Source organism: Rhododendron vialii, chromosome 6a (assembly GCF_030253575.1).
Source record: "Rhododendron vialii isolate Sample 1 chromosome 6a, ASM3025357v1".
Taxonomy (NCBI): Eukaryota; Viridiplantae; Streptophyta; class Magnoliopsida; order Ericales; family Ericaceae; genus Rhododendron; species Rhododendron vialii.
In genome coordinates this window covers 14,065,135-14,082,785 of record NC_080562.1, presented here as the reverse complement: position 1 = coordinate 14,082,785, position 17,651 = coordinate 14,065,135, and the positions used below count along the sequence as shown (strand labels likewise).

The window sequence follows — 17,651 nt, the reverse complement described above, 5'->3', positions numbered from 1 at the left end:
TCTAAAATTCATCAGAATTTATGCGGAAACAAAGTACAGCTATTTAATTAGTTTATGACTATTGGTATATAAAAGCCATTTAATTCCAAAATTACGTAAAGCATGTCATGGTCCATTCACATCAAACAAAACACGGAAAAAAAATGGACCAACTCGTTCACTGATTGAGCTACATCCAGCCTTAACAAATAACTGGGCCTTCAACAAGCTCCCACTAACAAGTAGTACTATCAAACTCTCATAATAGAACACTTCGTAAAGGATTCAACAAGAATGATGATCTCCAGGCAGTGTCTTGATGATATCCGAATCACCTGATGATATAAAATACTATAAAACAATTGAACCAGCTTGTTATGGTACTATCGGGAAGAAAAGCTTCATACAAGAAAACAACGGTGATACCTGGATCAATAATGCTAAGACATGATACACGGAAGCACTTCCCACATGCATGCTGTTCCAAGATCAACGTTGTCTACCACAGACCAAGAGAGAGAACCACAAGCACATCTTATCAGGTAAGCAACTTGTCACCTCATAACACTATGCCTAGTGCTAAACAGTACAAAAATACTCAAATGACATTGAGTTCTGCTACACACACAGACGATCGTGCACAGATTTCGTTGTGGGGCCCACCACGGGTCCCACAAATCATTTGAGCCATTCATTAAATGTAAAATATTTTTTTGAGGATCTCTGTAAAAGATAATCTCAATCCGATACCTATAGGTGCTTCATTCAACCATCTAACTTTTCATTCAGATTTCCGGATAATGTAAAGTTATATGGTTGGATCGAGCACCTATAGGTATCGGATTGAGCTTATTTTTTATGGAAACCCTTGAAAAAATGTTTTACATTTAATGAACGGTTCGGATGATTTGTATGGGACTCGTGGTGGGCCCCACAATGAACAGATTGTATGTGTGTGTAGACTTTCTAAATGACATTTAACTTTGCCAAAATTCCAAGCAGTAAGTCTGTTTACACAGACATTCCCCACACAGATCACGCACAAATCCATGTGTGGGGTCCATTCTGAATCCCACACAAATAATCCAAGCCGTTCATTAAATGTAAAACATTTTTTCAAGGGCCCTCACAAAAAATCAGCTCAATCCAATGCCTATAGGTGCTTGATTCAATCATCCAACTTTTCATTAATTTGAAATCCAAATGAAAAGTTAGATGATTAAATCGAGCACCTATACGTATCGAATTAAGCTGATTTTTTGAGAGGGCCTTTGGAAAAATGTTTTACATTTAATGAACGGCTCGAATCAATTGTGTGGGACCCGAAGTGGGCCCCACAACAAATCTGTGCACAAAATCTGCGCATTTTTGCTGTGTAGCATTACTGAATTCCAAGACATCGAACCAGAAGTATAATTCAATGCCTACAAATATCAGAATGAACTACGCAACTGCTTTTAGAAGCAAAATTCTACGCAAACCTATGAAGCACTGGGAGGCGCGTCTGTCATGTATCCATATAGGGGTGTCAAACGTGCCTGTCGTGCCGTGCCGTTCCATTCTACTTCCGTGCCAACCGTGCTTCGTGTCGTGCCCATTTACTTCATCGTGCCATGTCGTGCCGTGCCGTGCCGTGTTGTAGTGGGCTATTTTGCTTTGTCCGGCCGTGTCGGGCCGTGCCTTTTTTAAATCGTGTCGTGTCGTGCCGTGCCCGATTAATTAATCATGCCGCATCGCGCCGTGCCTTTTTTTGTCGGGTCGTGTCGTGTCGTGCCTTCTTTGTCGGGTCGTGCCGTGCCGTGCCCCTTTTTGTCGGGTCGTGCCATGTCGGGCCATGTTTTTTTAAATCGTGTCGTGTCGTGCCGTGTCCGATTAATTAATCATGATGTGCCCTTTTTTGTCGTGTCGTGCCGTGCCTTTTTTGAATCGTGCTGTGCCGGCCCGTTTACTTAATCGTGTGTCGTGCCGTGCCTTTTTAAATCGTGTCGGGCCGTGTTGCCATCGATTTTAGCAAGACCCTCTGGTATAATTCCCCACTCTAAACAACCGCTCACCCCCAAGAATTCAAGTCCATAGCATAGCTTCTCATGAAGAGGAACATACGGAGCAAATAACAATCGTGTAAAACATTTTAAAGTACCAGACAATTTCAATCACTCAACGCCAGGAGTCCTGCTTAAATATCCTATCCTGTTTTCACCTAAAATGATTTTGTCATGTGTCATTCAGATAAGCACCATTAAATAGTTGTACTGAAAGTGAAAAGTTCCTAATTCTCGTGGCTGCAACTAACATGGATGACATGGTCCCATCCTGGAAGAACCCAAATACATGGCTTTCCTTACAAGCCAGTGAATGAGCTCGTAGAACTATTCTATCTCTTTCATATGATGTTTCCTCCCCGGCAATCAAAATAAAGATTGAAAGCTATGCATTAGACATGAAACCACAACGGGAAAAATGAAAAAAAAAATTTTCAGTATCAATTTCTTTGAGGAATAACATCAAAGACTTGGTGCCCAAACGCACCCAACAACCGCAACATACTTGTTTCAACCCGCAACCGCTTCATTCACCGAGTATTGCAATCACACCCACACAAAAAACCCAACTGTTAAACCAGATCAAACCAACAATTCGGTTAAAAAAAAAAGAAGGAAAAAAAGAAACATACAGAAGAGAAGGGCTTTGTCCCATCTTACCGGCTTTGGTACGAGTAGTACAGATCCCATCTTACCGGCTTTGAGGAGCACAGATCAATGGCAATTCTGAATCAAGTCTGATAACGTTTGGATACTGATTGCCATTGTGCACTGCATAAATTGAGCCATAGAACAGAGTTGCGCAAAGTGATACAAGAGCAAGCAGTAAACAACTTGCGGGGTGTTTAATTGAAATGCAGTACCCAATAAGCAAATTTAGATTACTCCAACATTATAAAACAACAAAAAAAATACACTAAGTGCCCAATCCCACAGAGAATATTTACAGAATAGATCCCAACGAGCAGATTTAGATATACACATCATTTCGTTGGGATTGGGGGTCATAAATGGGTCGAACAGTTAATTGTTCGAGTTTGATTTGAAACTTAACGAGCTTCAAAACATGTTCAATTTTAAGCTTGTTTATGCGATGAGCCGATCTTGAACGAGCTTTATCGAGCCATAGACGATCTCGAGTATCTCGGAAATTTTTATACATCACAAGCCAAAGGAGCCGAGTAGTAGCTTTTTTGAGCTTGCTATGAAAGCTTAAATGAGCTTTAGAAAAATGTTCAAGCTTGCTTTATCTATGTACCAAACTGATCTTGAACGAGCTTTTAAGGAACAAGCACCAACTCGAACTCAAGCAGCCTGGGTTTTTTATCAGCCCTAACTAGAACGAAACCAAATTCCAATTCATGATGTATATAAATCTCCACTAAGAACTATCAACTTTACCTCTCGCAAAACCCACAATGGTTCTGAACCTCGATAGTGACGACAGAAGAGCCGAAACACCCATTACGGAAATCGCCCCTTTTTTGCATAAAACTGTGGTATTGATACTTGTGTGTTGCAAAGAAGCCATTCCAGCTGCCTTTCCTTCCTTGTATCCACTAATTTTTTGGCCATGGACAGTGGGTAAGCAACCAAACGTATTGGAGAAGATGATATGGAGAGATGCAAAAAAGATAAACCTCTTGTAATTATGCAAAAAATTGTTCGAAATGGTTACCTGGTAGTACTGCAAGAGATGATGAATGATGCAAAGCTGAAGGAAAATGGGGTTTTGAGTGGCCCAACTTGAGCGAGAGAGACGCTGAGAGTGAGAGAGAGAGACGTTGAGAGAGTCAGAGACTCAGAGAGAGGCGTTGAGTCGTTGAGATGAGAGTGAGAGATACCGAGAGGAGTGAGTGGGCTGCTATGGCTTGCGCTTCTCATCTCTTTCTATTTATACGAGCGTGTGATCATGTGCAACAGTCGCACCATAATCCATATGCACTTAATAAAGAAAAATTCTTGTAAAATCTTATAATGCATCACTTGAGAGTCGCCCGAGTAGTTTTTTGAAAATCGGAACCGTCTACCTTTTATGTGGGAGTGATTATATTATTCGTGCGAAAAATAAAATAAATTGGTTACCGTTATATACTTGATCGCACATAACAAAAAAAATTCTATTAATAATCTACGTCCCGATGAGAAGGCTTCCAAAACCCGATAGACCCGAAAAATTGCAAAAGTGATTAAAACACCAAGAACAATGAAATTAACAGTATGGATCGTCATACTTGTGTTGCAATCGTGTGGCTAGTATACATTGGACTATAGCGGAATACAATGGTTTAGAACTAGATAAGTTAGATGTATAGATTTGAAAGGTAGCTACAAACTCGTGTTTTCGAATATTCGATCTAAACCGTTACGATTTAAGATCTTATTAAATTTATCATTCTCCCCAAAATAGGTGATAATCAGATTTTGGAAACCACGTGATCAGAACACATTCGGTGCTTCCAAAGACATTAAAGTCCTATAATGCACCACTTTAGGGCCACCCGAGTTGTTTTTTGAAAATCGGAACCGTCTACCTTTTATGTGGGAGTGATTATACCATTCATGCAAAAAATGAAGTAAATTGGTTATCGTTATATATTTGATCGCACAGAACAAAAAAAATTCTATTAATAAATTTACGTCCTGATGAAAGGGCTTCCAAAACCTGATAGACCCGAAAATTTGCTACAGTGATTAAAACACCAAGAACAATGAAATGAACGGTATGGATCGACATACTTGTGTCGCAATCGTGTGGCTAGCGTATAAGAGGCCCGTTTTTATAAAATAGAATTATATAATATATATTACTTATTCTAATAATAAACACAAATAGATTGTTGGTTTTGGTGGTTTGAGATGTGTCAAGTCCCCAAGAACTTGGGTTCGAACCCCATAGAGATTATTTTTTTAAAAATCAATTTTTTTTAAATTATTATTTTTTCTTATTTATTTTCTATATATATATATATATTTAAAAATCTTTATAAGATAATACGCATTATATATCAATATATGTGTAGTAATTGGTATATTATCATGTTTGAATTTTGATTCAAAACAAAATTCAAACATGATAATATCTTGATCATATAAAATATTTTAAAAGCTTATTTTACTTAAATAAAAGGAAAAGATTAATAAATTATTGGACTATCAAAAAATACATAGAAATAAAGTAAACTATAATATGAAATCCCTTGTTTATTTAATAGCATATATATTTTTTTGGTTTTTCCATACCTCGTGTCGTACCCGTGCCGTGCCGTGCCTAACTAGAACTGTGTCGTGACTCATGCCCCATCCCACTTCCGTGCCGTGCCCGTCTAAGACCGTGTCGTGCCGTCCCGTGCCAAGCCAACTTCTGTGCCGTGCCCGTGTTGTTCCCCCTCACTTCCGTGCCCGTACCGTGCCGTGTGCCTGTGTCGTGCCGTGCCGTGCCGTGTCTGGCTAGAACCGTGTCGTGCCGTGTCGTAACTCGTGCCCCATCCCACTTCCGTGCCGTGCTTGTGCCGTGCCCATCTAAGACCGTGTCGTGCTGTGCCGTGCCAGGCCAACTTTCGTGCCGTGCCCGTGTCGTTCCCACTCACTTTCGTGCCCGTGCCGTGCCTCGTGCCCACTAAGACCGTGTCGTTCCCGTGCCGTGCCGTGCCGCCTTCAAACGTGCCGTGCCCGTGCCGTGCCCGTGCCGACCCGACCCATTTTACACCTCTATATCCATACCAGATACTAATACTTCTTTACAATTACTAACAATTTAAGAGAATCTACTTGATTTTATAAGCAAAGAAAAGGAAGTAGAATTCCTCACCTTCCCTTTTCCCTTCGTACATGTCTCCACAAAAGACTATAAATCTCACCTCCTTAATTTGTATCAGACAAACTAAGCTAACCAAGAGAGTATAACTTGTAGCCTTGATCAGGGGCGGAGGGATTAAAGAACAACTGGGGTCTGGTTATAACTTATGCCCAAATTATACTCATTTGACCCACTTTAATTTTCCATTTTGCCCCAGCCCATGCAAAAGATTTGGTGGTTAGAAATTAATCTAGGGTGGCAAATAGAATCTCATAACCTAGTTTTTTCTCCCGCTATCAGAAACCATTCAGTTGTTCTTCTCAGCAAAAGCGTGGAGAAACCATTCAGTTCTCTCTCTCTCTCTCTCTCTCTCTGCAAATGGTAGAGACTTTGAAGGAAGATTATCGAAAAATAGGAACAAAGGAAGATGGGTTTTGTAATGGAAACCCAAACTCTTCTGGCAAAATTGAAAGGGCAAGGATTTTTCTGATACCACCAAAGGCTCCGATATTTCTGATCATGAAATATGTCTAGAGGTGAATGGGTACCACTCATAACAATCAGCAACTGAAGCGCAGCATCCGATTTCTAGCTCTCATGAAAAAATATTATCTCCTTCAATACTCACAAGGACATACCAATCAAACAAATTATTAAACCACAAGCAAGGATTCTGGCCATTAGAAGTGAGAGGGAGGGAGGTAGGTGGACCTATGGTAAGCTATATTGAACCTTAGGACAACTGGGAACGGAATCGCTGAATTTCAAATAATCATTGCACATTTCTAAGTTTTGGTTTTTAAGTGAGACTCCTACAACCTTTTGGTCCCAATTTATTTTTAGCAGAGCAATAAATCCCTTTGTACTCTTAATAATCATAATGCAGGTACTAGTCGGATAATTATGGAAATAGTATATAGAGGTTTTCTTATATAACATCAATACTTGAGGAAAAAACTGAGGAGGTTATATAGGCAAACCCAATGTCTTAAAACACGGACCATTGAGTGAACCGGAAAAGGGGCTGGGAGGACGGGTCACCGGTTCAACCGCGATAGAACAGTTGTCATAATCTAAGAAGCACGGATACGGATACGGATACGGTATACGGATACGTGATTTTTTTCAAAAAGAAGGATACGATACGTTGGGGGATACGTTGAATATAAAAGTAAATAAATAATATATTATATATAATTTTTAATTCCTAAAATTTCATTAATGATTAAAGTTTTTCATTACACAAGTTTGCCATTTCACATGTTGAGAGAGATATATTTACATACATACACACACACACATAAAGAGAGAGAGAGAGCGAGGGGGGGGGGGGGGGGGGGGGGGGGGATATCGTCGGTGTGTTTCTATTGTCAATTGGTGGGGGAAAAAGAAAAATATAGTCCTACTTGCAATTTTAACCCATATATTTTAAGTAATAACATATTTATCCTCGCGCGTATCCAAAACGTATCGGGATACCAAAAAATAATTCTAAAAGCAAGATGCTTTAAAAAAAACAGATTGGATACGTATCCGAGGGTATTTGCGCGTATCCAAAACATATTGGGATACCAAAAAATAATTCTAAAAGCAAGATACTTTAAAAAGCGTATCAGATACGTATCCGGAGAGTATCGGTATCCGATACAGATACGATACGTGATAAGGAGGCCAAAATAGAGTATCCGTGCTTTATAGGTCATAATTATGTCTAAAACTAATAATAATCATTTCTAAGTAATCATGTATAAAAAATTGTTTAAAATTAAAATGAATGCCACATCATTTGAACTTTGCAGTAAAAGACAAGGAGTCTTAAGACTTTGGACGAATCCCACGTCTGTAGGAAACAGATGTTGAAGGAGCCATTGAATGCATAAAAGGGTTTGTATGCCACGAAATAACGAGTAGCAAACCATTTGGTGCTTGTGTTAACTGAGCCACTTGAAAGACCAGCTGTAGCTTTTATGCAATAAAGTTGTTTGAGATTTTGTTCAAAGGTTGCACTCTCCGGTTCACACTAATAGAAAAAGATATTGGCAACGTCGATTCTACATTTTATGGCTACACAACTAGCATTCCTTAGGACCCGTACTGAAAGATTTGGTGACAGTGTGGGGCCTTACTTCAGGCAGGTCCACGAGAAAGCTGCGAATAGAGCATTGGAGATAGACTACAAGTCTACAAAACATAGCATAAATGCCCAAACTCCTAACTTACAGCCAGAGATAGATAAAAATGACATCAGGTAGATGGTTAGCTCATTCAAGTGGTGTGCTTAGTGCTTACTTTGAGTTCTGCATGGGAGGCCATTAGACATGTTCACCTATTCAGAAGTGGAGAACTGTGACATGGTTTGGGAAAAATGTACCTAAATTGGTTTCTTGGTTGGCACTTGGCACTGCATCAAAGATCTGCAAGGAAAGATTGACTGGAGAATGTGACTTGTATCTTGCATATCAATCCAAGGGAGAGTCACAAACATCATCTAGTCTTTGAGTGTGTTGAGCAATGCCGCAGGCTATGGCAGAAAAAGAAAGTTCAAGGAACTCAGTTGGGTTAGTATCTTACTAGTTAGTAATTGAACATAAGCGGTAGCCCAGTTGGTAAGGGAGCCCATACTCAGTTCATGAGGTGTTGGTTTGGAGCCCCACTAGCCCCTCCCCTTAGGTTAGTAATTGAATGGTGCGTCCAACATGCTAAAGGAAAGACAATAGCTTGTGATCACGTTACCCTGGGAACTGTGAATACCATTACAGACTATTTGTGGTAAAAAAGAAATGTGAAGCCATCCACGAGGAATAAGCGACTGAGTGAAAGCTAGGGCTTATCTAAACAATTATGTGTCTTGGGTAAACTAGTATGCCACTTATGAGTAGTCTTGCCTACATTTTCTGGTTTTTATGATTTATAGGTTCAGTATATTATGTTTAATAAGTAGGTCGTTGTATAGTGTTGGGTGAGCAATGATTGTGAGATTGTCTATAGGTGTAATCCAGGGTACGCACTTACAACTATTTTACCAAAAAAACATATCTGAGAATGGTTCTAGGAGAAAGATATGGTACAGCTAGTAGGGTGGACCATACAAATGTTACGAACGTTTTCAGGGTATGTTATGCATTTTTTTGGTTAGTTACACAAGAGGTGTACCTTAGAAGTGTATGGTACGACTAGTTTTGGAGGATGGTATGCATATTTTTGCTGCCTGGTACATGTGTTTATGGTGTTTGGTACGCATATTTTTTGACTCGTTAGTTATGCATTTTTATGATATCAGTTACACAGTGGTTTTGTGACATTACAATAGGGCTGTATGGTAAATGCAAAAATAGTTAGGGCCTTTTTTTTGGGTTGGTTAAGCTAATCTTTTGTACTAGTTACATATTTTTTTGGTATTTGTTACGGATGTTTTAGGCAACCAAATTTTTTTCCAAGTGTGTACCATAGGCTACTCCATAAATTTAATGCATCCGGAATCATGGCTATCTATGATGCACGGACACAAGAATTCTTAAAAAATGGGGACACGGACACAGCAAGGAACACGCCAAGTGTATATTTTATTTATTTATATTTGTGTTTCAATTTTTTTCCAAGTTAAATGGCAAAATGTGGACAAAACGAAAAATCCACAATTCCAATACCATTCAAACAAAAAAGACATCCATAAGTTCAATACAACCCAATTGAAAAAATACAGTTTGACCCCAAAATTTTGGAAAAAAATACACTTTGACCCCCAAATTTTATTTTAAAATTACACTTTGACCCCTGTCATGTCCCCATCAGTGTCCCCCTGTGTCCCCAACTATGTCCCTCTCAAAAATTTAAATTAAATTATAGGACACGCCACGTGCCACGTACATGTCTCGCTGTGTCTCCGTGTCCGACACTGCAATATGTCGACCTCTAGAGATGTCGGTGCTTCATAGATGACTACAAAACAAACATTGGAGAAGGAGAGCATTTCTTTAATAACTAAAGTTCTAAATATTGACCATCATAGTATCTGCCAACACTACATGGTATCATTAGCATCACCGTGACTTTTAGATCACTTTCAACAGTGTTCTAAAAGTCGGTCTAGGAGTTAAGCGGCTACCCGACGCCTAGATTTTAAGGTCTAGGTTTTGAATAGGCGTTTTGTACATTAGTCGAATATTATTCATGGATAAGCTAGCTAGGTGGGGATTAGTCGGCTAGGCAGCAACTAGTAGGGGCCGGCCCTGACATTTTGGAGGCATAAAGCGAATTTTAAAAATAGGGCCCTAAGTTTTATTACAAAAGAATTATTATAGGTGGCTAATACAGGGTAAAAAAAATTAAACATCATATTTTAACTTCGTAAGTTAACTAAAATAAACAATTTTTTTTTACGCCACTAGAAAAAATTAATCAAACAGAACGAAATATCACCCATACTCTACCTTTTCTCCAACAAATTATGCTATCAACTTTAATTGTAAGAATACCATTTTTAACAACAAAAACTTAATACCTTTTTTATCATAGTTTGTTGAGAAAATAAATGGGAAATGATTTTCACATGCCCTTTTTGATAAGTGCACTCATTTTCTTGTCTTTTAGTGAAGTCTTTGTGTGTACTTTTTTCACTAAAGACAAGAAAATGAGTGCACTTATCAAAAAAGGGAGTGTGAAAATCATTTCTCATATAAATCATTTTGCTATATTTATCATCACAAGTGATTTATCTGTGAATTTGATATTACAAGTAAAAAGTAAAACTTAAAATAAAACAATTAGAAAACATAGCAAAACATTTATGGGGAGCAAAAAATTTGAAATTTGGTAAAATACTCTGCGTTTTCTCTAACAAATTATGCTATTAACTTTAATTGTAAGAATACCATTTTTAACAACAAAAACTTAATACCTTTTTTTATCATAGTTTGTTGAGAAAATAAATGGGGAATGATTTTCACACTCCCTTCTTTGATAAGTGCACTCATTTTCTTGTCCGTTAGTGAAGTTTTTGTGTGTACTTTTTTTACTAAAAGACAAGAAAAGGAGTGCACTTATTAGAAAAGGGGTGTGAAAATCATTTTTCATATAAATTATTTTGCTATATTTATCGTCACAAGTGATTTATCTGTGACTCTGATATTATAAATAAAAAGTAAAACTTAAAATATAGCAAAACATTCATGGTGTGCAAAAAATTTGAAATTTGGTAAAATCTACAACCACTAAAGCATTACTAATTTGTTGTACAAGTAATGCAAGGGTTGTATGTTACATATACTAGATCGAATAGAAAAATTAGGCAAAAGTTTACTTAGCAAGAAGGGCCTCCTAGGAGTACAAAATAACAAGGGCCTACTAGGATTAGAGCCTGGACACTCCAAACTTAATGGATAACCAATGGAGCACTAGTGCCAAGACTCCAAATGCGCTATGAGGAAGATTTAATATATATAATAATAACATATTCTATGGAAGCCAGGGCCCCAATTTTTGCTTAATTTTTGGGGGCCTAAAGCAGCCGCACCTCCTGCTTTACCCCAAGGCCAGCCCTTCAGTAGGTAGTAAGTCGGGAGTTAGTCAAGTGACAAGTTTTTTGCATGATTTTTAAATTATAGGACAAAATTTGTAAAATTAATAAGTATAGGGGGTTAAGTGTTATTTTAACCAAAAAAATGTATACCATGGACCGATATATGTATATGCAATTCTTTCGTCTCTCTAGCCGACATATCAACGACTAAAACCCTACCCCCTAACCCTTTTCTTTCAAGTCTTAATTATTTTGTTGTAGTTCTGTTAGTTGTTCATTAAGTTTTAATTCTTTTCCTCCTAGTCTTGTGTCATTTTGATATATAACTATGGGGCATGTGTGGAGATTTTCTTGAAAAAAAAAATTCAGAAAAACCTATTAATCTCTCAACCCATTTACTCCGCGACTACTCGGCCTAGCCGCTAGGCGACTTTTAGAACATTTCCTAACACAATTAAATTTTGGAAAATAACTACTCCATCTGTCCCTATTTAATTGTCCACTACGGTTTTGCGTGCATTTTTAGCAGCTTATATCTCTCGACGTATATTGCTAAAAATATGCAATATGGAAATGCACGCAAAACCGTAGGGAACAATTAAATAGGAACGGAGGGAATAATTCATAGGCCTTTCGCATATCCATCAAAACATTAAAAAAAGAGTTAACACCAAAACTAAAGATGTGAATTTATAACTCTTTGTTGTTTTTCCCTCACTTCCCTATATCCTTGTGGCTGTCTTTTGGGGCATAGTATAGCAAACGAGCAAGCAAGGAAAAATCATGTTTCAAATTTGAGGCAGTAGTTTCATGCAAATAATGCCAGATTTCCTTCTTTTTTGGCATAGTTTAGAAGCATTTACAATACCCAAAACCCCTTCCCAACCCGTTAACAAAGGTATCCACTTCCTCTTCAAAGAAGTTGAACCCAAAACCTCACTACACTTGAGTGCAACTAATGGAGCCCGAATTCGACAAAGCAAATCATGATCACGCATGAATTCCACCAAGTTTTCTTTAGTCAATTGCACCTAGGGTCAAACTGATTTCAATTTTTCAACTTTGCCTTGACTTCAAAAGAAGTGCCAACGTGGTTGTTTAGTCTTCCAATGGTACGCCCAACATACATAGAAGCCTAGACCTACTAGGGTACTTCTGTCTTCCTGGTTATTCATTCAAAGGGGCGTGAAAACACATAAGAACTGTTGAATAGTAAGGTTTAGAAGATAATCCGAACAATGTTCTATAAAGCGCTCGGCACTAGGCGGGCGGCCGACCACCTTCAAGCTTCGAGACCTGGTAATCGGCCATTAATCGCCTTTTAGCAATTAGTCGGGGTTTTTTTTTTATATATATTCTACAACCTCCCTAGAGTCCCTACCATTAATAATCACAGTTTTTTTAGTTGATGTGATATATCTTCTCTCTCAAAAAATTTCTTAGTTCTCTTTGGCTATCGGATACTCAATGTTAACACTTCTGAATGTTAACAGTTCTCTACATTTCAAATATAGAGACATAGAAGTTCAATATTCATAGTTCAAACCAAATGAAACCACTTCTAAATTGTGTATCAGTATCATACAGTCAATACTTACTAGTTACTTACTACACGGCTACACCAAACGGTCCAAACCATAAATTTACACTATGTAATTACAATACTACACTACTCTACTACCCAGTGTTAAATTCTGTCAAAAAAAAATTACTACTCACTACAGAGAGAGGGGGATCGAGAAATTACACAGAGAGAGAGAGAGAGATTACAAAGCGAGGGGGATCAAGAGAGAGGCATCGAGAGAAACATTACAGGCTTACAACAGTTAGCAGTGAGGCGCAGCGGCGGTGAATGGTGATGAAAGGCGTCGGCGATGACGGGTGGCAGCGATGACTAGCATCGGCAAAGACTGGCGTCGGTGATGAGAGGCGATCGTCGATGTACTGGCGTCGACAGTCGGCGATGACTGGGTTTCTTCCTAGACCCAAATCGATGAGAGGCTGATCGAATGAGAGCCCTAACACTTACACTAATTCGAAGCCCTAAATAACCTGGTATGAGTATAACAGTTACCCCCTTCGTTTTCCAAAAATTTAGATTTACCCCGCCTAATCGCCCATGAACTGATTAATCGCCTATCACTGCCTAGACGCCGACTAATGAAGCGGCAATTAATCACCGCCGAACTCCGATTAATCTTCTAGCCGCCTAATTCAACCTTTTAGCCATTAATCTCATCGAACAGCCCAGATTTCCGATTAATCGCCCATTAACCGGCGATTAATCCCGCCTTTTAGAACACTGAATCCGAATCGAACACGATGAACATATTTTAAGCTAATTGCATGTCGAGTAGTTCTAGGTCTTGTTTGTTGGACTATATCCCTTGCTATTCAACATGTTGAGGTTTTCCACTCAAACCCCAATTCCTCACCAGTGTCTTGTAATTGATTTGACAATTTGTTCACATTCCTATCAATCAATCAACATGGTCTTCAACTATCCAAACAAAGAACTGTCATCCTTCTTTTTCCTTCTCTTCCGTCCTCCTCCATCATTCTACATGTCCTTCTCTTCCATGCACATCACTTCCCTCCAAACAATTTGTAAGGATTACTAGAAACATGACAAGAAAATTTGGACACCGATATGAAAGTTGTAAACTAATCACACGCAACACTCGTGAAGGCACAACAAGGTTTGCTCAAGAAGTTTATGTACGCACTGGCTAACAATTACCATTCTCGCATTCAAAGGACATCCCTCGGTACTCTCCACAGTTAGCAAATGTGAGCCAAGAAGTACAGCTAGAAGTTAGGAACTAGCTAAGACAATCCTATAGGTACAGTTCTAATAAGGCAAATCGCCTTGCCAAAAAGCCAATGTGTTCAAGCAGACTAGTTTAGCTGAAGACAATTGTGGATCAAATGCAGACCAGAGAAGCTCCACAGTACTTTTATGTCTATTGGGCACTATGTCCACATGCATAAAAGAGGAAGAGACTGACATAACATTAGCCAATTCAAAACCGAAGAATGAAGCCGGTTTGTCATCTGGTAACTGAAATTAACAACTTACTTTCCATTGCCAACCTTCGAAAGCATGGCATAGTACTCGATCTCCAATTTCCGTAAAGGCGGACAATTGTTCGAGATAATTATCAGCTTACCTACACACACCCATCAACATTCGATCAAAATTAATTCCCCTGGGCAAAACAAGTACTGCTTTACTTTCAATTTCAATACATGTAAATCACCCACATAAAACAGAAGAATTGAAAATTGAAAAAGGAATAATCAGGAACTAACGAGGCTCCATCCAACATACGATCAAACTTGGTCTTCTTTTGAAAATTTACCGAAGATAATTCAATTCAAAACCAAAAACCATGAACGAATATGCAGAGAGTGAAAAGAATAGGAGAAGAGATACAGTACCGTCTTCTTCCCCGCCACCATTGTCGAAGTAAAATATGAAAACCTAACGAGTCGCGGCCGACAGCGAAGACGGTACGGGTTTGGGCAGCTGGAGTTCTCCCCGAATGACCGCAGCTAGGTTTTTTTTCCCCCAAAAATGCCATCACACCCAGATTACACGTTTAGTTAGCTGATGAGCTGGATTTGGAAAGATGTGATTGTAGACTAAAGGCCGGTTTGGAACCTAACAAAGGAAAATAAAATAAAATAAAATGAGACGAAAAATTTACTATTTAAAATTTAATTTAATTTTTTTTATCCGCAACTTAATTGTTATTTTCCTTTCTCTTTCAATCAAACAATAGAAGGGAAATTTTTTCTTTTTCCTTTCCTTAAGTTCCAAACAGAGCCTTAGGGGTGTTTTGGCTAAGTAATTGAACAATTTTTTTTGTTCTTATTCAATTGCATTTGTTAATTTTGCACTGATTGTTTCATTTAGCCAGAAGTACGATAAAATAGTTTTCATTCAGGGGAATGATGCTATCAAAATAGTTTTTGGTGGAGGTCCTTCAATTTTTTGAGTTATTGAGTCGTAAGGACAAAATATATTTTCACGGAAAAACTACCCTAGGGTAGAGTACTCTACGGTTTAGGCATTTTTCATATGATTTTAGAGTGCAGTTTCCTATTATACGGTTTTAGCAGTTTAGGCAATTTCATAGGATTTAGGGTTTTAGAAACTTTCATAAAGTAGTTTAGAGTTTAGGTAAATTCATAGGATACCTTAGGGTTTTATGCATTTTTATTAACTTTCAGTTATTAGTGAATTTTCGCTAGTTTTGCAAAAAGTATATTTTAGTAATCATGCGACACATTTGTCCTTATGTTTAATTGTAAAAAGTGTCTGTCCTTATGTTTGATTGCAAAAAGTGATTGAGTTCAAAAAATATAATTATGAGAATTTTTTGCTAAGTCTCCCAATCTAAAAAGGAAAATATTATGATCAAATTTTTTTAAAAGTTCACTAAAGAGAAAAGTAATCTAAAACAGGCAGACTTTTTGGATTATTTTTGTCTTTATTCAAAAAATTTAAATTTCATTCCTAATTTTTTTTACTTTTTGGATTACTCTAGTTAATGCAAATCAATAATCCAAAACAAAAATAGACGCAAAATCAATAAATGTAAATAATTTGAATAAAGACAAAATTCAATTATTTAGCCAAAACACCCCTTAGTATTATTTTGTTTCATCATCTGGATGTCACGTGCAGATATTTTGTAATATGAGAGAGATTAACGTAGAACTGAGAAATATGAGAGAGATTAATCTTATAAATCCTGTGAATATAAAAAGATATTTTGTAAGGAGGCATGTTACTGACAACCACTGCTTAATGCAGTTGGTCAGTCATTGCCTCTCTTTTGTGGAAGGTTTTGGGTTCGAGTCCCACAGAGGGCAGGCCCTTTAGGGGGACTAGGGCTATGGATAGTTTCTGGTCTCCCCGTGCTAACTCTAACACCCCCCTGTAAAGCCTCGAAAATTCGGAGACATTAATAAAATATTTAAAAGATTATTTTCACAAAAGAAATTTATAAATTTACTACGTCACTAGTTCAAAAGCATATGTCATTATATTACAACCGTTTTGAATAAATCAACATATTACAATTTCCAAATAAACTTATAAGCTTCCAAAATAAAGTAGACTTAAATTAATCAGAGTAACTATGTGCACGAAAACCAAGGTTTTCAGCTTCTTCCTCATTAGGATTTAACTCGATCGAATCATACGACACTTTTGTTCCATCTTCGGTACCTGGCGTTCGAGTTATCAGGACAACATAGTACCGTGAGCGATGACGCTTAGTAGCCAAAACCCACCCGAACCCATAACTTACAAGCAATAGGAATATAATTGACATGCATTAAAAATAACATAAAAAGAGAACAATCAACTTTTCTTTCATTACTATCCTTTGACCTATGTGAAATCTCGAATCTTATTCACAGATCCGTTCCTACCCATAACCTCTGGCACAAACACTGGTGTGGTCCGACTCCCCTTTTCCAGATCCGGATGAAAGATACCTAAGTTATATACCCGGTATCCCATCCGCAACCATAAATTCAGATAAAACTTCACCGGATGCGCACGCGAGCACATTCGAGCCCGGGTTGTGTCACAAGCACAATACCTCCCTTATGACCCGTCCCAACATCCGAGAGCCGATCACCACCATGCCGTAGCCAGGGTTCGTAAATCCATACTTACAACAGATCACCATCAATTAACCTCCAACAATTCAATCCCCGGATTCCTTGTCCGGAATCCCAATCATAGTCTCTCACTTTATTCAGTATTCTGTTAACCCTATTTCAACGTCTAAGATGATAAATCCGCACATCGTAACCATTCCAAGAACCTATTTGTCCAATCTACCAGTACAACAACATATCACACAGTTCAATCATTTTTACGGAACAAGCTAACAGGCTGACATTAATTAATTTTTCGATATTAACAAATCATGCGGTAAACTATTCATGCGATAAAATTTATCATGCCATATAATTAATCATGCAATTATATTAAGCATGCGATAGCTGATAGCTAACATCAAACCGAAACTATTTAACTTAGAGACTTAGGATATCATTTCATATTCTCTAGGGTGATTTCAGAAGCTATTCAAACTTAAGGGTGTGATTTACAACAAAACAACATGAGGGGCTAAACCGTAACTAATCTAAAACAATTTTTATATAACAAAAACAGTAGCCATGGTCAACGGAGGCAGCGGCCAGGGATTTCGGAAAAATCCAGCGGTTTCGGCCGGGTTATGATCGGCGGCGTTGGGTTCAATTATTTTTATACCAAAACACGAAACAA

General features: G+C 38.0%; 1 protein-coding gene and 1 long non-coding RNA gene across 6 annotated transcripts; both read right to left on the bottom strand.

Moving 5' to 3' along the window:
* Positions 1-47: 47 nt before the first annotated feature.
* On the bottom strand, positions 48-14,958 carry LOC131329834 (large ribosomal subunit protein eL30y-like). 5 transcript variants are annotated; one of them, XR_009200866.1, is made up of 5 exons: positions 14,780-14,952; positions 14,418-14,547; positions 8,192-8,341; positions 406-478; positions 48-314 (listed from the first exon to the last, which is right to left on the bottom strand). XR_009200866.1 is itself a non-coding variant. In XM_058363230.1 (4 exons), exons 1-4 carry the CDS (start codon positions 14,920-14,922, stop codon positions 8,192-8,194), a joined length of 315 nt encoding a protein of 104 aa, XP_058219213.1. In that variant the 5' UTR covers positions 14,923-14,952; the 3' UTR covers positions 7,172-8,191. The 5 variants fall into 5 exon arrangements, 1 of the variants encoding a protein (XP_058219213.1); XR_009200867.1 differs by having other exon boundaries at positions 8,192-8,234; XR_009200868.1 differs by lacking the exon at positions 8,192-8,341 and having other exon boundaries at positions 14,418-14,508; positions 14,780-14,958.
* Positions 2,173-3,885, bottom strand: LOC131329835 (uncharacterized). The gene is made up of 3 exons (XR_009200869.1): positions 3,700-3,885; positions 2,654-3,580; positions 2,173-2,590 (listed from the first exon to the last, which is right to left on the bottom strand). It is a non-coding gene; the product is annotated as an uncharacterized LOC131329835 (long non-coding RNA).
* Positions 14,959-17,651: the final 2,693 nt, after the last annotated feature.

Bases quoted from the DNA above. Each gene is read 5' to 3' on its own strand.
- LOC131329834 (XM_058363230.1), bottom strand. From the start codon at position 14,922: ATGGCATTTTTGGGGGAAAAAAAACCTAGCTGCGGTCATTCGGGGAGA. The intron at 14,689-14,779 runs GTACTGTATCTC...GTAAATTTTCAA, and splicing joins TGGTGGCGGGGAAGAAGACG to AAGAAGACCAAGTTTGATCG. The intron at 14,509-14,650 runs GTTAGTTCCTGA...GGGTGTGTGTAG, and splicing joins CGTATGTTGGATGGAGCCTC to GTAAGCTGATAATTATCTCG.